This window comes from Balaenoptera physalus, assembly GCF_965194825.1.
Source record: "Balaenoptera physalus genome assembly, chromosome: 8".
Classification (NCBI taxonomy): Eukaryota; Metazoa; Chordata; class Mammalia; order Artiodactyla; family Balaenopteridae; genus Balaenoptera; species Balaenoptera physalus.
Window position 1 is genome coordinate 109,789,053 of NC_138887.1, and position 27,804 is coordinate 109,816,856.

The window sequence follows — 27,804 nt, forward strand, 5'->3', positions numbered from 1 at the left end:
GGTACCAAAAAAACGTTACTGGTAAGGCAATCCATATCACCCTCATGTCACTGAAATGAGAGGGTGTGATTACACCCTCTTCTTCCACGAACACATCTTTGGGGTGCCCCAGAGAGAGTGTTTCCCTTTGAGGGACATGTGATGCTGCTGGGAGGTGGGGCTGAAAAGGGCAGAGCAGACAAAGCTAACATGAGGGATGGATTTAAAAGGCTCTTTAAACTTTCATAGATAAACTCTTTGAAAAGGTATAACTATTTAGATGAAAAGAAATACACAGAATTTTGGGATATATTTAAAGTAATAATCTTTGGAGTGCCTCTGCCTGATACCTAGAAATTTATCCCAAGAAGAATGAAGGCGTCATCTTCCATGTTTAATTATTGCTTTTTTTTTCTTCTTTATAGCTGCCCTACTAGTTTCAGAAGTTAGCTTATTTTCGTCCTTTGAAGGGACCATTAAAAAATACCTAGGAGAGGACTTCCCTGGTGATGCAGTGGTTAAGAATCACCTGCCAAGGCAGGGGACACGGGTTCGATCCCCGGTCCGGGAAGATCCCACATGCCGCGGAGCAACTAAGCCCGTGAGCCACAACTACTGAGCCTGCGCTCTAGAGCCCGCGAGCTACAGCTATTGAGCCCGCACCCCTAGAGCCCGTGCTCTGCAACAAGAGAAACCACCACAATGAGAAGCACACATGCTGCAATGAAGAGTAGCCCCCGCTCGCTGCAACTAGAGAAAGCCTGTGCGCAGCAACGAAGATCCAACATAGCCAAAAAAAAAAAAAAAAAAAAACCCAAAAACCTAGGAAAGCTCGACCTTAATAGGCTAACATATTGGCATGAATTGAGTGACAGAAAAATCAAAAGCAACCAATAAACAAAAAGACACACAGTGATGCTGGATAGGACAGGACTTTTTTAATTTTTATTTTTTAAACTTAATCTCTCTTAGGCGTCTCTGCATGTCAAGACACTTTGGTCTACCATGTCCTTTTTAATGGCTACATGGTGTTCCGTTTTATGCATGTATCAATTTATTTAACAAATCTCCTACTGATGAACATTCAAATTGCTCCCAGCAGTACCCTGTTAACACTGTAGCAATTAAAATCCTTGTACATGTATTTTTTTTGTTGTTCACTTTCCCACTTAGTGCTTTAGGTTAAATTCACTTGGAGATTTACAGCACGTTCGGGACTCCTTTTCAAGTACGCAATAGGTAGAGCCCTTCCCTGCTATGATTAAAGGACTGAAACAAATTCAGAAGTGCTGAGCCTGTTGGTTTCCACCAAACTGAACAATGAAGAATGTCTGTTTTAGCTAGTAAGAGATGCCAAGTATTCTTTCTTTCAGAGATGGTTCCTGGCTTACTAGAGTTAAGTGTGCAAACACAAAGAAGGATCTATAAGTACCCTTTAAAGTACATGTGAATTCTGCAGGCTTTGGCTCACAGATGAGCAGCACTGGGAAAATGGCCTGGATTTCTGCCAGTCGGATAAAGTATGAGCAAGCTGCTTTGCCCCTGGAGGGAGCTGTGGTTCTCTTGATCTACCAGGGCCTTTTCTGAACTCCCTACTACCAAGCTGTGCAAACAAAAGGGAGCTATGAGGACCAGAGACAGAGGAAGGAGTAGAAGGTGTGCTTTATACACTGAAGGTTCTCTGTTTACAAACTTTCAGCAAGACACAGCTTTCTGTGCCATCAGAAGCTGGTGTTAGTGGTCATTTGCAGTCTCAATTTGGACATAAGAACAAAGAGATGAAGAATGGCTAATATCAATCTCAAACAAGCTGTTCCAGAAAACAGAAGCGGTAATAATATCCAGCATATCTTATGAGATTGGTGTAATCTCGATGCCCAAAGCAGATAAAGATTCGACAAGAAGAGAAATTCATGCCACTTCTCACTTATGAACATAGATGCAAAAATACTAGCTATAGTGTTCTCAAACTATCCAGAATTGAAAAGCATACAAACACATCAAGCACAACATGATTAAATAAAGTTCACCTTGGACATACAGGGATAGTTTAACATTACAAAATCTATTAAGTAACTTGGTACATTAACAGATTAAGGAACAAAAACACAGGAGTATTTCAATAGATGAAGAAAGAACATTTGATGCAATTTAATATTAATTCATTAAAAAAATTAGCAAACTTGATGAAATGTCCCTCTCAACTCTTCAGAGTAAACAAAATCCCTAATGGCAAGCAGCTAGAAGAATTTCCTTTAAAGTTAGGTTCAAGTTAAGGATGCTCAATATTAACATTGTTATTAAACGTTGTTTTGGAGGGGCTCTCAGCACAGTGATATAAGAACAATAAATAAAAGTTATAAAGATTGTAAAGGAAGAAACAAAACTGTATCATTTGTAAATGAAAAGATAGTCTACATAGAAAATCCAAGGGAATTCACAGAAACAATCAGAACTAATCAGAGTTTGGAAGGATTGCTAGATAACAAACTCAATAAAGAAAAATCAGTTACATTCCTATGAACCAAAGACAAATAATTAGAACATACAGTTAATAAAGTTATTAATAACAAAACTGTAAAATATTTAGGAATTATTCTAACAAAAGAAAACTTTAGTGAAAGGAATAAAAGGTAATTTATATACAGTTATACCATGTTCAGGGATGACTTAATATTATAAGGATGTCAATTTTCCTGAAAGTAAATATAAATCCAATGCAAGTCCAATAAATACAAACCAGGGTTTTGGGTTTTGTTTTGGCTTGTTTTGGAACCAAAATTCTTATGTAAAGGTGATGATAAAATTCACATGGAAAAGCGAAGGGATAAGAATAGACAGCAAAATTTTGAAGAACAATATAGGAGCAGGGCTTTTCTGACCAGATACAAGACATATATTAAAGTCATAATAGTTAAGACAATAGGATATTGGAGAGGACAATGGAATAGAATAGAGTGAGTCCAAAATAGACCTATGCAATTTGACTATATTAAAATTAAAACCCCAAACTTCTATTCAACAAAATACACCATAAGTAAGTGTCTTTGGGAACCAACTTTATTTAAAAACAAAAGTGCTTCTAAACTAACAACATTTTGGTCAAGCTGTCCTTGACGCCCAACAACAGACACAGTACAGCATGGTGGTTAAAATACAGATGCTGGTGTCTTGGGTTTCTCTTCTGGTTCTGACACCTAACTGCCGTGTGACTTTGAGCCAGTTCTTGTGCTTCATTTCCCCTATTTGTCAAAAGGAGACAAATACCTTACTATGTTGTTGGGATTAAATCAATAACAACTGTAAAGTGCCTGGCATAATGAGGATGTATTTGTTATTAAGGTTCAAGTGACATTAAGGATTGATTACTATTATCATTACACCACTATGGTTACCTAAAATTTCCACAACACTTTACAAATTTTCAACCAGTTTCACCTCTGTGATTTCATTCTAAGAATCTATCAGAGTACCTGTGTGAACAGATAAGGAAGGCTCCATCCCAAAGCTTCTGTGATCCTGGTTTTCAACTATAAAACAAAGAGATAATCTCCAAGGCTCTTTTTGGCTTAAAAAAAATAATTTCAATTTTACAAGGAAGAAATGCTAACTGACTTGCCTTGGGTCACAGAGAGTTAGGATTAAAGCCTAGGTCTCCCATATTAATTTGCATTACAAAGATACAATGATAATAATTTCCCCAGACTCTCCCTGTGTCTAAATTTCTTCTTGTAATTGTAAGCTAGATACTTAGGAAGGTAATTCACCTGGGGATCATTCAGAATATTACTGATATATTCTAATGATTTGAAGCATCTAACTCACTGCCAGGGAGGGAATTAGCGAAGATATAGCTCTTTTGTGAACAACATTAACAACATGGATCATGGTAATACCAGTATTAATAAAGAAAGAATTACCTGGGCAAGCAGACCTGGTTGGATCTGAAGAGGCTGAGCTCCTGGGGCTTGAGTGACGATGGGAACTGCGTTTTCCATTCTCACAGAGTAGCCAGCGTGCTTAGAGGGAGAGGCCTGCAATCCTAGTCCAGACAACGGGCAAGGGGGAAACGGGCTAAGTGACTGGAAACAGCTGGTTGAGGAGAACCTTCCTAGCCCGCTGTGTCAGCTCTCAGCTTCCCTTTGCACTAGATACCGCCTGGTCCTTTGGAAGTCTCCCCTTTAGTTTCTAACTTAGAAAAAAAAAAATTTTTTTTTTCTTTTGGCCTTGCCTCATGGCTTGCGGGATATCTTACTTCCCCGACCAGGGACTGAACCCGGGCCCTTGGCAGTGAAAGCGTGGAGTCCTAACCACTGGACTGCCGGGGAATTCCCTCTAACTTAAAATCTAAAAAAAACACGAAAACAGCCTTGAATGTTTTCAAAGACTAGGTCAAATTAAGGAATCTTTAAAGCCAAGAGTGGAACAGTTATGCTGGCAAATTACAGCAGGAAAACAACTGCTTTTGACGTGAAGATATATCTGCGTATGTCAAAGCCAGGCCTTGGGGGAGGAGCGAGGCGGCTGGAATTGCACTGATTCAGACTGAACCATGTAGACTTAAAGCAGGAGGGTTTCAGAAACAAATTCTTGAGCTTTCTGTGTAAATTGTAACCAAGCAGTCAACTCCAGCTTAGAATTTTCAGAAGAGTGCCGGGGTGCATGGCCCAAGGATCACCTGGTGGGGACGTGGTCGGGGGGTGGTGTCCAGGAAATGCTTTTCAGACAGATTTATATTCTTCACAAGAACTGGGACTAGTTGGCTGTCGGAGATCGGCAATTTTTTATAGATAAGCCACACAGAAGATATTCCATGTGAGGAAATGCAAGAGCTGACATCAGCATAACAATGGGAACACACACAATGGGCTGATTTACAGACAGCAGCTGGGCCTGGGACGAAACCACTGGCAGGTGATGAGAATAACAAGGCGCTGACCTGGTGCCGAAACGTAAGCCCCACTGTTTCTAGGCTGGCCACCGCAGTACGGGGGCCCTCAAGTTCAGTGATGCCAGGTCTCTCACCAAAAGAAATGAAGAGGGCTTTAGCAGGACAGAAGAGTCTGGGGGCCAGCGCCCCAGAGGTGGTCCTCTTGGAAGCAAGTGAGAGGCTGCGGCCGCTCAGCCTTACCTTGGAAGCCGGGTGGACACACGATGAGCGCTTGCTGGAAGGGGTCGGGCCGGGCGCAGATCTGGGCCGCTCCCGTCTGGAGGGGCATGCTCCGCTGGGCCACCGCAGCCATGGATGCCGCTGAGGGCTGGTAGAGTGCAGATTGGTAGTTTAGTATGGAGACTTCAGGATTGGCTAAGGATATAGTGGCACTGGTGGAGGTGGGAGCCTAAAGGAATGGTGGGGATTAAACAAAAATAAACACAAATAAAAAATGAGGGAGGTGGCATGTTGGGAGACACGAATCTAAATCAAATAAATGAACTCAAAGAAGAGCAAACAAACAAACGAAAACCAAGAGCGAAAAAGCAAAAACAGAGGGGAGTGGAAATACAGTTGGAAAGTCTCAGGGAAAAGCAGGCACCTGCAGCCCCATGAGACACAGAATCACCTTTGGTGCTTACATTCAGGCCTCTTCCTAACATTTATGGGGATGCAAATGCAAATGGACGCCTGCATATCATGTCTAAATACTGCAAAGTTAAAAATCGGCTAAACGACTTATGTTCTGCCCTTCCACTTGGACACATGCACTTTCATAACCACCTGAGTTTGAATCCCTCTTGGATTCTTTGGCTTGGCCACTGGAATGTGCAGCTGAATGCCTGCCTTCCTTCTCTCCCTGTCCCAGCTCTGTCCCACAACTTGAGGGCCTTTGGGCCCACGTATTTGGACTTGGTGGTACAGTCCATACTGGGGAGGATGAAACCAGGCCTGGGGTGCCAGGTACCCAGAGCTTGGCATGGAAGCACACATACCTGGGGAGGGCCCAGGCAGGGGGCCCTTTTTCTCAGGTCTAAGGGCAGCACTGTTTACAGATGCCCTGAGATGTTTGCAGAGCACCGTTACTGTAAAGAAATACTCTGCAGAAACAGAGACGGAGAGGGACATGCTGAGACTGGGGTTACTTGTTGGAATTCGGTGCATTCTCATGCTGGCGTTCAGCTACTAAAGCTGGAAGGCAGGGAGAAAAGATGCCAGTGGGTCAAGAGAACTTAAAGGGAGATGGGTTAGACAGATACTGAAGTTATGTCCTCTTTCCTTTCTCTTCCAGAAAGAGACAGCATTTGAGATTGAAATTCCATGTGAAGCAAAGCCACGCACGGAAGGAAAAGAAATTCTAAATTGGGAATTCTCCAGTTTCACCCCATCTTAGTCTTCTTCATGCTGATCCTTTAGCAAGATAGGTGGAGTTACCTATGGCTTCAAATACAACCTTGTTTATAAGAGGTTTTGCCACTAAAGGTTACAAGGGCTAAAAAAGTAAGGAGGGAAAGAGCCACAAGGATATTGTGGACACATACAAAATTAGGATTTCAAGAAGGGTATGCATGTGTGTCAAATTTGATAAAAAAGGATAAAGTCTCATTTTACATGATTTTTATACTTATATTTGATGCTGAATTTCAGTGCAAAGTAAAAGAATTTGAAAGTAATCACTAAATTATTTGGCGCCCATGTTCAGATTTTAAGATATTATTGTAACAATAAGTGTCTGTTTTTGCAGCACCACACAATCGGCCTCCAGGTAGTGTGACTGGGAATGCACGTGTGACATGTGTGGGCCAGCATCTTTTATTGGGTTGGCCAAAAAGTTCGTTTGGGTTTTCCGTAAGATCTTATGAACTTTTTCCATAAGATCTTACGAACCTGAACGAACTTTTTGGCCAATCTAATTTTTTTTATTTTTATTGAAGTATAGTTCATTTACAATGCTGTGTTAGTTTCTGGTGCACAGCAAAGTGATTCAGTTATATATATGTGTGTGTGTGTGTGTGTGTATATTCTTTTCCATTATAGGTTACTAAAAGGTATTGAATATAGTTCCCTGTGCTATACAGTAGGTCCTTGTTGTTTATCTGTTTTATATACAGTCGTCTGTATTGGGCCGGCATCTGTGTTGCTACTGATGGCATGACTTGTGTTTCCTCTTTGTTCTCTCCATGGCCTCACCTCTCCAGGAGGCTTCCCCACATACACACTCCCCACCGCCTGCTTGCACTCTACACACCAGAGACCAGACCCTCCTCACATCTTCCTGCCTCTGGGCTTCCCCCTTCAGGGCGCTAGCACCAATCTCCTCCAGGTTCCCACACTGGTGCTCAACTACTCCCCCTTCTGGCCAGTCGCTGGTCCTGCTGCTCCTTCCTTCGAAATGTCCCCAGAACCCTCTTTTTAATCACTACTTCCTTAGCTGAGGCCTGTCCTGGTGCCTGGGACCTGTAGGGCCCTGACTAGTGATGTTCTGGCCTCCACTTCTTCTCTTCCAATTCTTCTTGGACACAGAGGCTAGAACATTCTTTCCAAAAGACTACTTTGTGCATGTCACCACCCTGCTCAAAAATCTCCACTTGCTGCCTAATGAATACGGTATATGCATCTTAGTCTGGCCCTCCTTCCTCACAGTTAGGCCAACCTTCCCATTTCAACGTTATGTTCTACTCTCCCTGCTTACGGCACCAGCGAGATGGTCCACTCACTGCGATGGGGCTCTGGTGATGAAGAACAAAACCACGGTGATATTTTGCCAAGGAGTTCACCTGACTGGCCGTGGCTGCCTTAGCCTGAGGACTGAGCTAGGCGCTGGGTGGGAGTTTATTATTTTGGACTCCAGGCTGTAGAGAACATTAGCTCTTTCCACTACGGAGAATTGTAAGAACACCAAGGGCCCCCAGGGGGCAGCAGATTCCAGGCAGCCTCTCCTAGAGTTTAGGCAGAAGGAGAGGACAGGCTGGGAAGTAAAGCTGGGCCTTAGCAACACATTATGCCAGGAATGGCCTGGAAAACAGGGTCAATGACGCTTCCATGGGAGTAGGGGACCTGTCGGAAAAGAGTAGATGGCCAGGCAGAGTATTCACACTTCAGGATTAGAACATATACACTCTTTTCCTATGGGGTGGGGTGTGTGTGTGTGTGTACACACACACACACACACACACACACACACACACAGGTGTGCTGTTGTCATTAAGGATTGATATTAAGACTGAAAAAAATCTAGGGACATTTATTTGGTGGAACTGGTAAGGCTGGTTGGTGGGAATAAAAGTAAAAGTGTCTTAGATACCAGAGGCAGCCTGAGTGAGGACTTGGGGATTATTCATTCAGTAAATATTTCCTGGGTGTCACCCATATTTCGAGCAGTGTATTAGGTGCTGGATTCTGCTAATTTTCTGCAAAAGGTTGGAAAGCTGTGGGAAGAAAACCTCAGTTTCCCGGTCCCTTTTTAGTTCTAACTGCTGGAATTCTGGTGACAAGACTGATGAATTGATTTTCCCCAAGAACTGGAAAAGGACAAGTTTTATCTGTCTTGAAAGGAGATCATGTGGACCCAGCAGTGTGGACACCAGGAGCAGGGGCCTGAGCGGGATGACTGCCAGCATTCCTTCCAGTTCTAGAATTCTTTATCAGGCAGATGTCAGTCATAAAAGGATCACAGCATCTCCTTTACCTTCTTCCCACATCAAGACAGGAGAGCAGTAAGAGGTACCATCTCAGAAGTAACTCCCTTAGTGAGTCATTTCTGGGACCTTTCGATGAGCCAGTAGTCAATACAAAGAGTGCCTGGGATTCTCAAAGGAAACAACCTTGGGAACAAACACTTTCTTACAGAGTTGAATGTGACAGTGGAGGGATTTTGTCTGTTGTACGTGGTATTGGAGGAGTTTTGTCTCCTGACGCGGTTTGGTGGGAAAGTAGAATTCCTGATGCCCACACTATCAGCCCCGCCTGCCTTCCCCTCCGCTCCCCACTCACCTGGTTGTGGACGGTGTTCAGCTGGTTGTTGAAGGTCATGGTCAGGTTGGTGGATGTGCTGGGGGCCACGTGTGTGATGAAAGGGGTTTTGCTCTGGTTGACCGTGTCATACATGTTCACCCGACGCTTGCAAATCTCCATGTTCTGGAAACATGATTTGACGCTGTTCATGCAAAAGGCAGAGACAGAGGCATTAGGGAAAGACAAGAGGGTAAGGTGGAATACAGGGGAGAAAATAGAGAGAGAAAAAGAACAGTTAATCTAATAAACAAAACAACCGGGACACTTCACGTTAGGTCTCAGTTTCCTGGATTTCTCGTGCAGCGTCTGCATTTGCAAGAGTTGGCGGTATTTAGATGCATCCCCCCATTGTCTCACTACCTCTTCTCCCCATCCTGGTGGGTAAAGTTTCTCCATCAGCACAACAGACCTCTTGGCTCTCACTGCATTTCCTCATGCTGCTGATCTGCCTTCACCTTCACTGCTCATTCTCAGCTTTCAAGGTGGTTTCTGGCCCACGAACAAACGTGTAAGTTCTCTGATTGGGAGCGTTGAACAGCAGTTGATGACCTGCCTCCACCTTCCTTGCGCTCACCCTTTCCAGCTAGTCTAGGGCACCGGCGCCCTCTAGGGGTCAGCCAAGGAACTAGCCAACCCAGTATCAGGACCTCTTGCCACTCTTGTTCCTCCCTGGATTGTGTATGGAATGAGAACAATGATTTTAATGATTACTGCTAGTGGCTAACTTTACTGACAGTGTGGTAGTTGTCTGCAAGCACTGTCTCATTCAGTCCTACAGCAACCACGAGGGGAAGAGATACGACTGTTGGCCCTATTTTATGAGTAAGGCTGAAGCAGACAGAGGATGGGTAATTTGCCAAGATCAAGAGCTAATTATTGGCAGTCTTCACATACGCAGGTACATTCTCTTTACCTTCCTTCATTCTGCCTTTCGGTTTTCTAATTCTTGCCCAGTTACATGAAGTAAAATTTCTCTTCCTCTTTTTCTTCCTCCATTGCATTTGTGAATCAAAACAAAACTCTAATTATGAGAGTCAAGTATAAAAGTGTTGCTGACACCAGCATCAAGGACAAGGAAAGCCACGAGTGGCCTTGACCACGTTTTTGAAAATCCACCATATAGTGTCCTTTAGAATTTATACATTGTTTTTCATTCACTTGTGTCTTCTTCTAATTCAACTTAATTTTCCTCAAATGGTAATATTCAAGATAATAAGACCCCAATTAAATTTCAATTTAAAATACTTATTTTAGTTATAGATAGTTTAATAACAATATAAAATTCTACTATTTTAAGATTACAAATGCACACTGTTTCCACATACTATAGGTAAGTTATATTCTGGGCCAAGCAGGTGCTTGTGGGCTGTCCCAAAACATCTTCTCCATGAAAGACGCTCTGAACTGACTCAGACATTCTTTCTGAGTTAATGACTACTTACACTGGCTACACAATGCACACTGAATAAACATTTACTGACTGACAACCCTGGAGAGGAAGGAAAACGTATTCTCCGGTAACCAAGAGCTAAAAACACTATTACTAATGCTGGTAATGCCAACATGTTTTGAGCATCTACTAAGTACCAAGCCCACTGCTAAGTGCTTTCACATGGAGGCTGAAGGAACAAAACAATAGATTTTGTGTTCTTTTTGGACTGTATTTAATGCATCAACGGTTTTCTGACAATTCAACACAAAGCTTTTAGACTCAGAATTGTCTAACTGAAATGGTCTGAGCTTTTAGTTTCAGTTAGAGGAAAGCACTTTCACGTTGGGTTAATTCTGAGAATGGTTTTTAAGGAATTTGTGCACTAGAGTCCTGGCATGGAGAAATGAGTGGAGTCTCTTTCACCTGTTAATCTGGATATTGGGGTAACCCTGGTCGAGCCCCAGAGGTGGGGTCTCTAGCAGGGGGGTGAGGTGGCCTGGAGGTTTCTTCTAGCCCCAGAGTTCTCCATGGTCTGCCCAACAAGTTCTAGGGTTACCTGGGGATCAGGCCTACTCTCGGGTAAGCCTGGGTATGCGCAAAGACCCTTCTTTCCTTCTGAGGCTTATTTTCTGAAATCTAAGCTGTCGGTGCTTCTCTTGGTCTCACACCAAGTTCTGAATTGGAAGCTGATGCCCATGGATTCCACGCTTGGTCTTCATCCCACACAGTGAAGTGCCCTATATCTGTTTCCTTACAGAACCCAGAGACAGACAAGCACCCTGAGGTCATTCAACCAAGCCCCCAACTTTATGCAGGGGACTGTCTCACTGACTTGGTGCAGATGGTAACGGGAGCCCTCTAGCCAGCACCCCTCCATCTCCTATCTATAGCTGTTTCTCAGTCATCCCGCTTCACCCCGAATACGCAAAGACTGATCTTACGGGGCCCTATCCAGTAAATCACCAAGTTTGCCTTTCTTCTGTGGTATAGACTGACACCCCTTGACTCAGCCCTACCACACCCAGAAAAAGGACAAATCCCGTAATGAGAGTTTGCAAGGGATGGGTCCAAGTTCCTTCTTTATACAGGAGTTTGGTTGTTTCAAATGTGCTTCTAAATTAGAGGCAATATCTGGTCGTTGCAATACAATTTGACTTGCTCAACAACAGCTAATAAGGAACAGACCTAAAATTGAGGAAGCACCGTCCACGGTGGGTGCCACACCATCCTTTCCCATATGCTGGTTAAGGTCAAATCCAGCCTTAATCAGCCCAATCTGATTGTGGCCATGGCAGGGCCCATGATGACCTGCAGGTGTCTCTGATCCGCGGCCTCTTCCCGGGTATCCCCTCTCCCTCCTGACCCCATCTAAAATCTGCTGCTCTCTCGAGCACCCTGCTTCTCCCAGCAGACACCCAGGGAGGCGACTGTTTATTCTTTCACATCCCAAGCGCCTCGGGGTCGAGAGGCTGAAGTGCCATCTCTCATTACTCTCTGTTATAGGCTGAACTGTGCTCCCCAAATTCACATTAAGTTAAAGTTCTAATCCCCCCGTACTTAAGAATGTGACTGAATTTGGAGATGGGATCTTTAAAGAGGTAAAACGAGGTCATTAGGGTGGGCCCTAATCCAATTCCTTAGAAGGAGGAGGAAATTAGGACACAGACGTGCATAAAAGGGAGGCCATGTGAAGATACAGGCAGAAGACAGCAATGTGTAAGCCAAGGAGAGAGGCCACAGAAAAAGCCAACTCTGCCAAACACCTAGATCTTGGGCTTCTAGAATGATGAGAAAATAAATGTCTGCTGTTTAAGACACTCAGCCACTCAGTGGTACTTTGTTATGGTGCCTCCTACGACTCCCTCCCATTCTCAGGCCGCACAGCTTCACGTCTTTTCTTTCCTCCTCATTTCACCGAGGCCTGGGCCACTAGCTCAGTCCTGCCCACCTGGGAGACTTCAGAGGTCACCTTGACTCCTCGTCAGACATCCTGGCTTCTTAGTTCCTTCTCACCTCCAGTGACCTGCTGTCAATTCCAGCCACCCATTCCTTAGACTGTCCAACCGGAAACTGCTTCGCTTCCCCCAACTAGAAATTCAAGCCTCCCATCTGGTCACACTTTCTACCCCTCTGGCTTATTTGACTGTTCCTATACTAACCGATCTTTGAGCTGACCACTCAGTCTCTTTGGACCCCTCCCATCTTCACTTCCTTTCTTTTCTGGCTAAGCCTCCCATAGCCATCACTTTGGATTTCAGTTGCTCCATTGCCAACACCTAACTCCGTGTCAACTTTTTCTCTTAGCAGCCCGGCAACACTCCACCTGACGGACCCAGCTACCTCCATCCCTCCATGTCTCTCCATGCCTTCACCTGGGGAGCTCAGTTACAGCCGCGCTATTCATGTCCAACCTCCACGCTCAACGGTTCTGCTCTATTTCTCTGTTCCATTTACTCTGCCACCTCCCACTACCAAAACTTTTCTACCCTCCTTAAACCACCACCACCTTGCTCTCAACAGGAGGAGACAGAAGCCGGCTGAAGAAGCCCCTCACCTCTCCTCCCCTGCACCAGCCACACGCCCCTCCTCCACCTGCTCTCTGAATCCTGGTCATCCCACCAGCTCGGGAAACATCCTCTGAGCCTCCTTTATCTCTAAGCTCTTACTACCAGACACTTCCCATCAGCATCTTAAATTGCTCAAGTCTCTTCCATATGAAAAGAAACCCCCCCCCAACCCCGCCTTGGGCCTTCCCTAGTCACCCCTCTATTTTTTCCCTCCCCTTTCCCAGCCTTCCTTCTTGAAAGGGTACTATCTATTTCTTCACCTCTCAATCTTTCAACCTGCTAAACTGGTTTCTGCTTCTACCATCCACTGAAACAGCTCTCACTAAGTTACCAACAACTTCCAAGTTGCCAAATCTGATGGGCATTTTTTTCCAAGCTTATTTGACTTGATCAAGCGACAGCAGACCGATCTCTGTTAAACACAACTCTCACCAGCCATTCCCCTGCCATCAGTCCTTTAATGACTTCCCGTTGCTCTTAGAAGAAAGGCTGAAACCCGTAACACGGAAGGCCCGCCCCTGGCTTATCCTGGGGCCTCGTCTCTCCCCCTGTCCTCCAGCTCCTGTGCTGGTTCTGCCCGTGTCGGAGCCTCCATATGGCAACATCCCTTCCGCTCTCGCCGGCCCTTCCACCAGGCACCTCCCTCTCCTCTGGCGGTCCTGTCCTCGGGTCTTCCCTGCCATGCCCCAAGCAAGGCCCCCTTGTTACATGCTCTCCCCGTCCTATGTGTCCCCTGATAGCATCCTGGATATGTGGGGACCGCTGGTTTAGTACCTTCCTCTCTCCTATAGATTGTAAGCTCCAGTGGGCAGGGGTCCCATCTGCTTTACTCCCCACATACTCCAGCCCCTGGCACAGCACACCGCACGGCGAATGGATGAATGAACGAACGAAAGAACACACCCAGATCCACACTGGACCGAGTCCACTCGTGACCTCTGCCCCCGCACGTGGCTTTGCGTCACAGACGCTGCCATTCTGAGCACCTCGCTTCGTGCACAGACCCCCAGGGTCCGGCCCACCCGGCCTCGTGCCCTCTCACGCTCCACCGTTCCCTCTCTTTGGTGTCAAGAAAACTTCGGCCCAGGGTCCCAACGTGGCCGCCACCTGTTTTGATAAATAGTTTTACTGGAACACAGCCTCCCTCATCGCTTTATGTATTGTCTACAGCTGCTTTCAGCTCTAATGGCAGCGCCGAGCCGCTGTGACAGAGACCGTATGGATGCAAAGCCTCGAATATTCCCTATCTGGGGCTTTCAGGAAAAAGTCTGCCCAGCCCTGGAATAAAGCATCGCGTGGGACACCTACTGTGTGCTGTGGGGAAAATCGAGTAAGTGTGTCATGGTGACAAAGGGGTGGTTCAGGGTCTCGATCGGAGTGATTCTCTTATCAGCGTCTATGGTCAGCATCTTCTTCAACAGGTCGATGAACTCCCGCCGGTCCGCTTTTTCCACCAACATGTCACTCCCTTCCAAATCTGTCGTCATGTTCACCTGAAAGCAAGCGGGGACAGGTTACCAAGACCGCACGTGGCCTCCCTCCCCCTGACCCCTCTTATTTTGCGCCCTGCAGCTCCATCCTAATCTCTCGGTCACCCCTTCCCAGCCCCCGGAAGGCTGTGTCTGCCCCGTGGGAGGCGCTGCCTCGGGTCATCACTGCCCACCGGACGCGGCTGTTCTCTCTGCAGGAGAGACAGAGGGAGGGCACGCGGGGAAGGGAGAGGCCACTGCCGGCACCTGCAAATGTATAAACGTGCCGGGGGTACCAAGCTCCTGCTCATTACTTAGGCGGAAATGCACCTCACATCACACCTCACTGAAAAGAACCACAGGATGAAGAGAGTTCTGGAGACCGAGTGCGTGACAATGTGAATGCATGGAATACTACTGAATGGTACACTTACAAAGGGTTTAAATGATAAAATTTATGCTACATGTATTTCCCCACAGTTAAAAAAACAATAATTACAACCAAGCAGTAAAAAATAAGATGCAAAAAGGTTTATTTATTTAACCTTCCGAGGGAGATGTTGGGGCCTCAGCACCCTCTTCCCACACCTACGGTGTGTCAGTCCTCTTGCAGGTCCTGAACTAGGGCCCGAATTATTCAAGTCCCTGGGTTCGCTGGGATCACCTCTGGCCAAGGCAGGCAGGACATCTGAACACAGGATTTTTCTTCCAAGAGCAAGTCTATACTAGGATGGCCTTTAAAAGCCTTGTTTTGTGGTGCTTTCTATATTTTCCAAGACATGCACTGGAAAGCAATTTCGGTTTTCTCAGACAATCTAAGCTTCTAATCAACTGACAAGTATACTTTACTCAGAATCGATGATTTTTGGTTACACTCATCTTCCCTAAGAGGTGTGCTAAGTGTTTATTGGTCTGTAGCTTTATTTTTCATTGCTTTGAAGAAAAACTCACTTTGGGTTGCCCTGATTTCAGACTAGTTTTTACCCTAAAAATAGCTGACATTCTAGAATTTTCTCTGGGCACAAAGGTGAGAGCCTGTGGTCCCTCCAGTGAGCTGAGAGAGACTGAGTGCAGTGGGCTGAATTGTGTTCTCGCAGAAGATGTAATTCCTAATCCCTGGTACTTGTGAATGTGACCTTATGTGGAAATAGGGTCTCTGCAGATGTAACCAAGTTAAAGTCATACTGGAGTAGAGTGGGCCATAAATCCAATGACTGCCGTCATTATAAGAGAAACAGGGGAGATTTGGACACAGAGACAAGAGGGAACAAAGGGATGAAGAAGGAGGCAGAGACTGGGGGGATGCAGATACAAGTCAACGGAAACCAAGGATTGCCAGGGGCCACCAGACGCTAGGAGAAAGGCATGGACAGTTTTTTCCTAGAGCCTGCAGAGGGAACATGGGCTGTTGGTACTGTGATTTCAAACTACCAGCCTCCACAACTGCGAGAGAATAAATGTTGTTGTCTTAAGTCACCCAGTTTATGGCCCCTTGTTAAGGTAGCCCTAGGGAACTAATCATGGGCATTAAACTCAAATGTACTAATGGGCTTGAATTCTTCTCATGAAGACATCAGTAAGATTGGCCAGTACTATTTCACAATTGGGAACCAATAAACTGAAGCCATTTTTAAAGAGCTGGTGTAAGGTTTTAAAAATTTTTTTATCTTTGGCTGCGTTGGGTCTTCGTTGCTGCACATGGGCTTTCTCTAGTTGCAGTGAGCAGGGGCTATTCTTCATTGCGGTGCACGGGCTTCTCATGCTTCTCATTGTGGTGGCTTCTCTTGTTGCAGAGCACGGGCTCTAGGCACACGGGCTTCAGTAGTTGTGGCACACGGGCTCAGTAGTTGTGGCACACGGGCTTAGCTGCTCTGCGGCATGTGGGATCTTCCCGGACCAGGGCTTGAACCCATGTCCCCTGCATTGGCAGGCAGATTCTCAACCACTGTGCCACCAGGGAAGTTCTGGTGTAAGGTTTTAAAAATGTTCCACAAACCCAATGGTATTCTTCCTAAGGCTGGCATACCATTGTTTAAGGTCAAGGTCAACCACCACAGTTGAGTAATGTGGATTTCTACCCGCCATCTTATATTAATTGCTCTCGCAGAAGTCTTGCTGTGCTTGGTTTTTAAAGGGCTAACACTGCATACTCACCCACGGAGCTTACCTGGGCCATATCATCTAAACAGTTGAAAATGTACTTCCTTGCTTCTTTTGACTTAATCCCCGTCTCTGCTTCATGGTCATCTGGTGTCTGGTCAAGAGAGGCAAAAGCCCATTGGTGATGTGAATTATTTCCTAGTCGCTGTGACTCAAACCTGCCAGCTTCTGCGTCTCCCAGAGGGTCTTTTCTCACCTTCCAGAGAAGGAGACTAGGATTCTTCTTAAAGCGACCTGCGTACGAATTCCTTCCTCTCTTCATCCTCCTCACTAACTCATCCCTCCTCCTTCCTTCCTCCCCATGAACACCTGTTGGGGGCCTGCTCTGAGTCAGGTCTGGAGGATCCCCAGATGAGCAAGATATGCCACAACCCTGATAGCCCTACACTCTCCCCTAAGTTTAAGGAATAAGGTCAGGTTCCATATGTGGAAAAGCAGAAGCCCTTTTTCCACTTGTTTTAACATGTTAATTTAATTTATCAAACTCGTATACCTAGAGCTCTCCCTATGTGCCAGGCACTATTCTAAAGCACGTGAACTCATGTAATGCCCTTCACAACCATCTTAGGGAGGGCAGCTGCCAGCCCATTTTCCAGAGGGAGAAACAGGAACAGAAGGCTTGAGGAGCCTGCCAAGGTCCCAGGGCCGCTGCTGGCTCCGGAGTCTGTTGTGTGTGTCGCCTCCGCCTGGGCCCGGGGCACGCACACCCAGCTCCCGAACTGGCCTCAGCCTAGGAAGCTGCTGTTTCCAATCACTATGGATTTTTGGACTCATTCACGGATCACAGGTAATTAATCCTTCAAATCTCACTCAAGGACAGCACACCTGGAGCTGCTAAGATCCAGGCTTCGATCTGGGAACAGCTGGCCAAGTGGGCCTGAGGCTCTTACCTAAGACGTAGAAGTGAACCCTGCCCCTGCCCGGCCCCCTCCCCCCACCCCGGGACTCTTTTTCACCGGACCTGACCTTGAGCTGCTCACCCTCACAGCTGCCAAACGCCAGCCTCCCGTCAATAGCCTAAGATGCTTGTTCAGCTTCCAGATCTCTTTTCAAAGTCTTTTGCCACCATTGGCCACACATTATCTTTAAATGTATTAGAATATGGCGTGGTTTCTGTCAAAAAAAACACCCACCCACACTCTTGCAAAAAAAGAAACACCTAAAATGAACACAAAACACACTTAAGACTTGTAGTATTTTCTCCTTCCCAGGAAAAAACATTAATTTTAATTACTAGGCACAGATCAAAGTGAAAGCAGAATATGTTTCTGTTAAAGTCAAACCACCAGAGTTTACGGTGTGCAATGGTGCGCTCCACCACCTGCCGGCCGGGACCGGCAGACCCCTCCCCGGAGCCTTCGGATGCTGTGCTGCTTAGGCTGCTTCCTCTGCCTGGAAGGCCCTCTTCATCCTTTAGGGCCCGGCTCGAATGCTCCTCCCCGACCCTCTGCCACAGCGGGATTAAAGGCTCCCTCCTCCGGCCTCCCACGCTCTGTTCCTGCCGGGAACAGAGCGCTGGTCACAGGGAGGAGGCAGGGCTTGCCACACAGGCTCCCTCTGGACTGGGAGCTCCTTGAGGGCAGGCGGTGGTTCATTTCTCTGTCTAGTAACCAACCAGACGGGTCATTAAGATTCACTGGATTAAATCTCAGGAGTTTAGCGATCAGAGTTTGAGCCGCAAAAGGCAGTAGATCAAGCAAAGTGGTGCTTTTTGAACATTCAGATTCATCCACACCATGTATCAACCACAGTCGCACCTCCCCCGTGGCCGAATCACAATCAGGTCCAGGACCAACGCGCCGCTGTCAAAGGCTCCCCACCGATGGGACCTTCTTCCCTGCATGCTGGGTGTTGGAGGGGACACTCTTCCTACCTTCAGCCTCCACAGAGGATACGGCGAGTCTGTGTCACGGTTGAAAAACCTAGTTGTCTTTGTCCCTGCGCTTAATAAATATTCTGCTGGCAAACCCTGTGTTTGTGAAATATACCGAATCTGCAAGAAAAGATGAGAATGAGGTCAGGGCTTTTCCTGTCATCATACATGTGGTACACTAATGGCTCTAGTGTCTCGGAGAAAAACAACAATTTTATAGGGAGAGAAAGAAGTAATCAAAGGAAAAGGGGAAAGAAAGAGGAATAAAGAAAGAAAAGCGAGGCGAAAGGAAGCAAGGTTCGGGAGACAATATAACACCGCGTAGCCCCATCCATACGTCAGGTTATAAATGAGGTGCCAATCCAGATGAAGAATGAGGGCTTGCTGTGAACACCTGTGCTATCCGGACCCACCTGATCGTACTCTGAAGCTCCTGGATACAGCGGCCAGCCCAGGAACAGCTCTGCAATGACGCAGCCCAGGGACCACATATCAATTGCCTCACAAAATGGTAAACCAAGGATGATCTCAGGGGCCCTGAAAAGGAAGAATGTAAAAAAATCATTAGCAATTTGGAAATGCAGGCAGCTATTTCTACATGAATTCTACATAAAATCCAGTCTTTCCAACCCGAGGTACCATTATTGACCCCCTCAAGGGCCTGTCATTCTCGAGCTGGACTGAAATGATCCCTCCATCCTTTGACTTGGTCCTCCCCATCAGCAGGGAGCCTGGCTGAATGACTGGCTGAGATGAAGGGTAGGTCTGTGGCTCTAGAACAGACCCACAGGGAACCACAGCTATTGACTTCATTACCATTACACTCCAGCCAGATGAGCTAAGTATCATTTCAGAGACACTTGGGGAATTATGTTTTGTAGCTGAAAACTCGGGAAACCAACCTTTAGAGTGCCCAGTTTTTACAAAGGAATTCTTAAGTACAGGTATTCTATTTTCAGTAATATATATAAAACAAGTTGCCTCCTCCCAAAATGGGATTAAATCCAATATCTGTTTATGCCAACAATCCTTAGGAGTCTGTATCACTTTCCCAAGGAAACACTACTTTATTTCATTAGCTTCTAAAAAGTTCTCTACTATGACAATTATAGAACGCCTGTTCGCGATACCTAGTTTGGGTATCAATCAGAATTCCATTAGAAACCTTTTCCTAACTGTAGAAATTATGTTCCTTCACATGATAAACCAGGTTACATGCTGGAACTTCTAAAGGAAATCACCTAAACTCAAAGAGAAAATTTCACATGTAGTTGGTAATCAAAACCAAAGACCACAGAGTACCTCTTCTTTTCTAGGAATTGGTCATGATTGCTAGGGGTACATTTTGGAGAAAACCACATTCAGAGTATGAGATACGAACCCAGTTTATGTTTTTTTAAAAAACGTGGCTCGAGGCAGTCTGCTGATACATTAGCCCAACTTCTGTTTTCTCTCTCAACTGTCCCCTTGATCAAGCGATACAGGAAGATGCTACTCTCCACCCTTTCAGCAGCCTGGAGAAGAGTGCAGGGACGCGGGGAGACCTTTCTCTGCCTACGTTATCTTCGCCCAGCTAGCACGAGAGGCGGGGGGTGGCAAGGGAGGGGGCGTCAGAGACACCTCCACGTGGAGCTTCAAGCTGAATTTTCCCTGCTTAAGAAGCATCTCCCCACCTGCTCCTTCAAATTTGCTCTCATTGCGAATCTTCTTTTTTCTCTACATCATGGTACTGAAAAAAAACCAGACAAGAACCAAAGTGTCTTGCTACCAAGTCTTTTGACTTTTCAGGTGTAAAAAGGAGTTTCTTCACTTCCTTGGAGCTGAAGAGTCAGCACTGCCCACGGTGCTTCCAGAGCTCCACAGTCACGGTCTGGGAGGCAAGAGTGCCTGTCCTGAAGCCCAAGGCTGGGTCTCCCCAGGCTTGGGAGGAGGGAGTGGCTGCAGAGGGCGGGGGGAGCGAGCTGCTGCTTAATGGGTCTGCCCTGCCCCCATCCCCTCACTGCTGGGCATCTTCAGCTGCCAGTGTTTGCCTGGCACTTCGTCCTGTCTTTGGTCTTTTTCTCCTCCAAGCCTAGTAGCTGACGGTCCGTGTGAATACGGGAGGCTGCTCTTGCCCTCTGGCGCTGATGCCCTGGGGACGCTGGGGGTGGTTTTATGACACATCACTGCTGGACTGTCCTGTGTCATGGGGCCTCCGATCCCACAGCTGGCCTAGGTCACTGTGTCCAGCGCTGCCGCCCCACGCCAGGGCTTCCGGAGCCACCCGATCATCGTGTGTAACCGACCAAATTATTGCAGGTTGCCTCTGGTGATGCAATCTCTTCAGAGGTGGTTTTGGTTTATTTAAAAAAACACATCTTTTAGAAAAGAAGGGAATATTTGAAAAGAACATTATAGAGAGAACAACATGCTTTTCCTACATATGTGTCAGAACCTGCTTTGCTTTCTGCCCTCTCTGTTCTAGAGTCAGATGTGTCCCCCTGCCTCCTCTCCCCGGGAGCGGTATTCTGGTCTGGTCCTGAGAAGCCCCTCCTGTGACAGCCGCTGCTGCCTCAGGATCAAGCATCTCGGCACCTCTGTCCCCTCTTCCTGTGACCTGTCCCTTTGCCCTTTGCAGCCTGGACACTCCAGTCTCCAGGCGGGGTCTTAGGGACAGGCTGTTCCTGCTCCATGGGGACATCTCCGGATGTGACCATGGGGCTGCCCTTCCGATCAGGTTAATCAACTGGTCCTCATGCCCCTAAGCAGGCCACTGGGAACCTCTGGAAACCCATTTCCCAGATTCTGTTCCCTGATGTTCTGCCTAGCAGAATCCAACAAGTAAGACTGTCACGCAAAGGGCGCTCCAGCAATGTTCTTTGGCGAAAAACACTAGACGTGGATTCTGTCGGCTGACGTTACACGGACAGGACTGTGAAAATCGTTCAGTCCATTCTCCATCAGAAAAGGAAGCGGCAGCGATTCGTGGTGCCGTGACATATACAGCAGAGGATTTCTCTTGCCATGACCATAGTGAACAAATGCTTGAGCGTCAGGCAGGGCGGCTAGGAGACAAAAGAAACAGAGGGCACAGCCCTGTCCGTGGGGGCCCCAATGCTGGGAAGGCAGCACTAAAGCACACGTGACAAGTGAGGTCGAGCACAAAACGTACACAACACACACACACAGATACAAAAACAGAGCTAATCCAAACACACAAACTCACTCCAGCATCTCCCGTTTAAAAAAATCAAGCAGAACGCAAGGACAAAACACACCAAACCCAAAACCAAACCTCTCCTAATCCCTTCAGCTCCCTGCAGCTGTTGCCCTAGTTCTCTGTTCTCCTTCCAAAGCCGAATCTCTAAAGAGTCATCTCCGGCAGCTTCCACTGCTTTGCCTCACGCATCTTCCCTCCCTCCTAACTGAACTTTCCCCTCTGCTCCACTCAAGTGCAGAGCTCGCCAAGACCAGCAGGGACCACGTCACGTCCCCTGGTCAGCTTGTAAGCTCTGGAACCCGAGAGCCGCATTTCTTCCACGCAGTTGACCGTTCTGTCTTGTTTTGAAACACGCAGTCTTGGTCTTCACGACACCACGCGCTGCCGCGTTTGTCCTGCCCCTCTGCTCATGGCTTGTCTTCCTTTATCCAACTGCTACCTGATGGCAAAGCCCTAGGACCCCTTCTCTTCTCTCTTTTCATTGTTTTTCTAGGTAATTCTTATGGGTTGAATTGTGTCCCCAAAAGACATGTTGAAGTCCTAATCCTTGTTACCTCAAAATGTGCCCTCCTTTGGGAATGCGGTCATTACAGATTAGTTAAGATGATGTCATCCTGGGGTAGGGTGGTTCCTTAATCCAATGTGACTGGTGTCCTTAGAAGAAGAGGGAAATTTGGACACAGACGCAGAGGGAAGATGGCCATGTGAAGATGCAGGCAGAGCTTGGAGTGATGCTGCCACAAGCCAAGGAATGCCAGGAGCCAGCAGAAGCTAGAAAAGGCAAGAAGCGTCCTCCCCTAGAGGCTGCAGAGGGAGCACAGCCCCGCTGACACCTTGATTTTGGACTCCTAGCTTCCAGAACTGGGAGGGAATAAATATCTGCTATTCTGAGTCATGCATTTTGTGGTACTTGTTTCTGCAGTGCTAGGAAACTGAGACAGTCATTGTATCCATTCTTACAGGTTTAAATCCCATTTTGTGTATTTCCAAACGTCTATCTCCATCTTGGACTTTTCTCAGCTCCAGCTTTATGTTTCTGATGGCCTGGCATCTCCACTGGAATATCTCACAATCATCTGAAACTTACTACGTTTGAAAGGGAACTCTTCTCTTCTGCACTCCCCCCCCCCCAAATAATTCCTCCCTCTGTCCTCCTTGTTTCACTAAATGGAATTACCACCCCACCCCGCTGTTACTCACGTTGGAAACCTGGAATTGACCTTTGATTCCTCTCTCTCCCTCTCCATCCTCACCACCCAATCCATCAATATGGCAGCTCCGAAGTACATCTCAAATTGGCCCCTGATTCTCCACTTCCACTGCCACCGCTCTGGCCCTGGCCACCCATCTCACCTGGAGCTTCCCATCTGGTCTTTCCACTTCGTCACCCCTTCCTCCAATCCACTCTCTACTGGCTGAACAGGTCACAGGTCTCTCGGCCTGAAGCCCTTCAGAGGCTCCCTGCCACACTTAGAATGAGGTCTCAGTGCCCCCCAGGCCCACGGAGACCTCCTCGGCCGGGTCCTGCCCAGCTTGGTACTGTCCAACTTCAATAAGCTCCAGGCTAACCAGCTTCCTCTCAGTTTCTGGACCCAGAGCCTCCATGCAGTGGGGATGCTTCTGCCTCAAATGCTCTCTCCGCTGGCTCTCAGGTGGTGGCCTCCTTCTCATCCGTCAAACCTCAGCCTAATCGTCACCGCCACAGACGGGCGTCCCTCGGCACCAGTTAGTCTCTGTCTACAGTGCCATCAATGTCACTTTACAGCACTTTCCCAATAACCTGCTTACTGTCTGTCTCCCCTGCTCAGCCCACGAGGGCAGCACAGTGCCTGGCGTTTAGTAGACACTCAATCAGTAAGGATCTGTTGACTGAATAAACCTTTATTAAATATAAGGAAGTGCTAAAATACGTGATTCAGATGGAATGTTCTAAGGCAGCACAAAACAAAGGAGGATGGAAGGGGCAAATCTTCACGAAGGATGGAAGCCTGGGCACGAGGCTTTCGCCCGGGGAAGAGCGGGCCTCTGTGCGGGCGGGACCCGCAGGAGTGGAGGCCCAGAGACAGGCGTGGGCATGCGGCCCCGCTCGGCCGAGCACGGCGCCCACAGAGGGGCTGGCACCGGGGGACGGAGGACATTTACCTGTAGGGGGCTCACGAACGAATTACAGCAAAAAAGCCAGCGAAGGTAGCAGGGGGGCTGGAGGCGGCGCCAGGAGAATATAGGGTCAGGACCACCGGGCTGCAAAGGCCCATCCCTTCTCACTTCCCTCTTGAAGCCATCACCCACTCAGCTCCACGGCTGCGGGCTTGCTGGTATCCTCTGCAATCCAGTACTCTCTTGTAACTCCCTACTGGTCTCCTGCCTTGGATTTCAACCTTTTCCAATTTACCCCGAAACTCCCCCTCATTCAAAGGCTGTGTCCTTTTCTCTGCATGCATGACACATTGGTCATATTTCTGATATAGCCTGTCCCCTCCCCACTCCTTCCTCACTCAAACACACCCTGTTCTCTGTGCTGGTGGACCACGTGATGAACATATCGACACGAACCACCAGATCAGTCCAATAAATATTAACTGACCACCTACTACTGTAGATATATGTCCGTGTGTCCGCCATCTACTAAACCTTCCCAAGGGCAGAGTCTGTGTCTCGTGTGTTTTGATCCTTAGTCTGGCACACAGTAGATGCTCCATAAAAATCTGCTCAAAACCCAGGCCACGAGCCCTTGGGTAAGGAAGGCACTTCTCTGGCCCCTCAGTAATCCTTGGGGGAATGAAGACCCTTCTGCTGTGGCCTGGCAGAGGCCTGGCCCCTGTTCTGTTGGTCCATAAGGCTCTGAGCTCCTGGATGTTCAAAGTCAAGTCTAAAATCTGTTTCTTTTTGTTTAGCGCACCTGAAGCACGTTCGATGGTTGCTAAGGTGCGTTTATTCTTCAGTGAAGAAGAAACCATTCTTACCAAGGCTTATTCCATGCCAGAATTTAGCGTCACTCATTCACTCACTTAGCGGAACAATTCAACTGCCATTTTCCTAAGTGCCTACTATGTGCCAGGCACTGTGCTGGGTGCTGAAGATCAGAAGCCAGACCCTGTGGCTCCTCTAGGAGTTCACCATCTAGTCAGAGGCAACAGCGGGCCTACAGCTAACACAAAACGCGCGCCCGGCACACGAAAGAGGGGGTACTGCGGGGAGGAGAGGCAGAGCCCAGGGCGCTTCTCAGGAGAAGTGGACAGGTGGGGTGGCCTCCAGGCACAGGGCAGGGTGAGTGCACGTCCCTCCCTGGCTTCTCGCCCATGTCGCTGCTGTACCTCCGGCGCCTAGCACAGCGCCTGGGGCATGTCGGTGCTCACTATACATCTGTAGAAGGAATGCATCTTTCTGTTTCAACCCCACACCCTCAGCAGGTGCCAATTTTCCCTGAAGCTGGCACCTTCTCCTTGGCAACACCTCCTATGACAAAAGACAGACTACTTGGCCTTTCTGCTTCAAAGTTTACATGCTTAAAAAAAAAAAAATCACATTCCGGTTTCTTGCATGGGGGCCGTTTCTGTTCTCCGTTCGGCTCCGCAGCAGGTAGGATGGCTGGCTTGGAAAATGGCCTTTCCCTCTGGGCTCAGAATCGCCCAGGTCCTATCAGTGACTCATCCTTCACTCACCAGCCCATGGAATCATCTTACAGAGGCTCTTGGGTGCTATTTTGGAACATCAAAAATACTTTAAACATACATGAAGTGTCAGACAAAATTTGCACCTAAGAGAGAGAGATTGTTCCTTTCCAACATTCCCATACAAGACATGGAAAATTCTATTTTTCTATAGAAAGAGAATGGACAACTGTCATTTTCAACACACCAATGATTAAGCTTCGATATTTCACTCCACTGGCTCTCCTGACAGTGTACATGGCTGATAAGGCATTCCCAGATGTCCAGATCCTGTGACCCTATAGGGGAATGACCCCCAACAGAGGTGTGGACACCACCCGAGTTGAGTGGAAACACTCAAGATCCCGTGTTCACAGGTAGAATAATCCAGTGCCATTAGGTTGTGGCTGTATACTGATTTCCTGACGTTGGTAGGAGGATGAAACGAAACAGCATAACAGGAAGCACCTAGCACAGGGCCTGGCATGGAGTAGGCAATTAACAGATAGTACATCACTTGTCTATAATGTGTCTAAGTCCACGTGATAGCAGTTAAATAAAGAGCATCTCTTTTCCTCATTTTTAAGGTCCATTTCCTCCTTGTAAGTTGAGACATTAGGAAAACTGTTTAAGTATGTTGAAGCATACACATTAAACATTTTTGCTTCATTTATTTATATGAAAAAGGTACAAAGATGAATATGACCAACAACTAAGTCGCTACCATTTAGCTTTAGAAAGAAAATTGCCCATCCGCAGCCCGCCCCCTTCCTCCTACCGGGAAGCACAGCTCTAAGTCTGCATTGCCTTTCACGGTACAATCTCTTCCTCACCCAACCTCCCCGGCCAAGTCCATGTCTCCATCAACCACACAGCACACTAATAAAACAAGTGCAAGGTTCACGGCCACTCCCAACTTGGGCAATAAATCTGCAACACTAATCAGAGAGCACAGGAAGAACTGTGCATTTCTGGAAAAATGTTACTCAATTTCTCCGAGTTTTTATTTCACCATCTATAAAATGTGATTATTAATCTTGCCTTTTTTTTTTCTTGTCTCTACAGCAGCTTGTGAAGATAAATTATGGTCAGTAGAATTATAAAGCAGTTTGAACTCCTTGGAAGCAAGACACTTTGTTAGTCCATGGTATTTTATACTCACTGATATTATGAGGTGTACTTGAACTGAACTGCCGTGAAAAAAGCCTGTTCCCACAAATATATGTAGATTGAAAGTAACCTCGGTATGGCTAGGGCAGAAGCAATCAAAATGTAAAACTGTATTTCAGATGGGTTGTTAAATCTTATGTTTCCACCACAAAAATAAGGAGACTTGGAAATGCTGACACGCTCTCGGAGCCACTATTTGAGCTGGTGACCCGGAGTAGAAGGCAAAGGATTACATCAGAGCAACACAGGACCCTAGAGATGGCAGAAATCTGAGGACTACGAGGAGGCTATTTTAGAGAAATTGGACCCCAAAGCCCAAAGGATCTGCACGGAAGACAGCATGGGTTCATACCATGTCTGGGGGACCCAGAAAGGTCCAAGTGGAGATCAACATAGCAACAGAGGCCTGGCTCATCTAAGGTCAACCTGCGACTTGATTTTGAAAAAGACACAGCTTCCTTGGTGAACAGGAGATATGAAAGAAACAGCTCCGTCTTTGGGGTGCTAGAAAGATGAGGTGAAAGACAAAGGGACTCAGAGATGGAGCTCCAGGGACAAAACACAGGGTGAGGTTGACCAGGAGCCCCCTTGTTGTGTGAGCCGGCACTGAGCCAAGTAATAAGGAGACTGCCCTTGCAACGGCCTAGCCAAACACTGTGCACCCTAAGAGCTCCAGACACACCCCACAGAAGAGTATTTCAGCCCTGTAATAAGCTGAGGATGGCACTGTCATCTGACAGTACCATGGCTCTGACTCTAGAAGGAAAGCCAGGAAAGACACCCCACTCGTGCCTGTGGTGGTCCCAGCTTGATGTCACATATACAACAAAATTGTTGCAGAGAGGTTCTAGAAGTTCTACCTTGGGGCCGTTGTTGATATCCACAAAACTCTGTGTAAGCTGATGAGGATTCAAGACCCTCACTGGTGATTCTGCTGTAACTGAATGTCTCCAGCTCTCACCAACAGAAACGCTCAAGACATCAGAATGAAGCATCACATCCATATGGAAAGTCGATTATATAGATATAATCAACTTTGGTTGATTGTGGGTTTGGTTGTGGTGTTGACGCCATTCTCATGCCACACTTGGACAGTCTCCCAAAGGAAGCGAGCTTCCTTGATTCAACTGACCATTTTCAGTACAATGTTAGAATCAGAGTGGAAGTTTTTTGGATTTGTATTGGCAATGAACATCCTGGCTCGGAATAAGACTTTCCTGGTGTGCCCTAAATAAACGGGTATGTCTCTCCACTCCCATCGCCCACCCCTGTGCCGACCCTTGGTTCCCAGCACTGCTTCAACTCTGCAAAGTGCAGTGCCAAAATCTAACCTTCTTGATTATATACCAGAAGAAAAG

At 47.0% G+C, this 27,804-nt stretch overlaps 1 protein-coding gene across 8 annotated transcripts in view; it reads right to left on the minus strand.

The window, feature by feature from the left end:
• The window catches only part of HIPK2 (homeodomain interacting protein kinase 2), a 185,613-nt gene that overhangs the window by 30,770 nt on the left and 127,039 nt on the right, over positions 1-27,804 (minus strand). For 3 of the 8 annotated variants that reach the window (XM_082472865.1, XM_082472864.1, XM_082472868.1), the window contains exons 3-10: positions 18,841-18,964; positions 18,428-18,547; positions 16,562-16,648; positions 14,234-14,418; positions 8,906-9,068; positions 5,111-5,318; positions 3,900-4,021; positions 3,453-3,509 (exon numbers count right to left, since the gene is read on the minus strand). In XM_082472865.1, coding sequence (XP_082328991.1) covers positions 3,453-3,509; positions 3,900-4,021; positions 5,111-5,318; positions 8,906-9,068; positions 14,234-14,418; positions 16,562-16,648; positions 18,428-18,547; positions 18,841-18,964 — 1,066 coding nt within the window. The remainder of the gene's footprint in view (positions 1-3,452; positions 3,510-3,899; positions 4,022-5,110; positions 5,319-8,905; positions 9,069-14,233; positions 14,419-16,561; positions 16,649-18,427; positions 18,548-18,840; positions 18,965-27,804) is intronic. The other 5 variants (XM_082472871.1, XM_082472870.1, XM_082472867.1 and 2 more) reach the window with 3 other exon arrangements.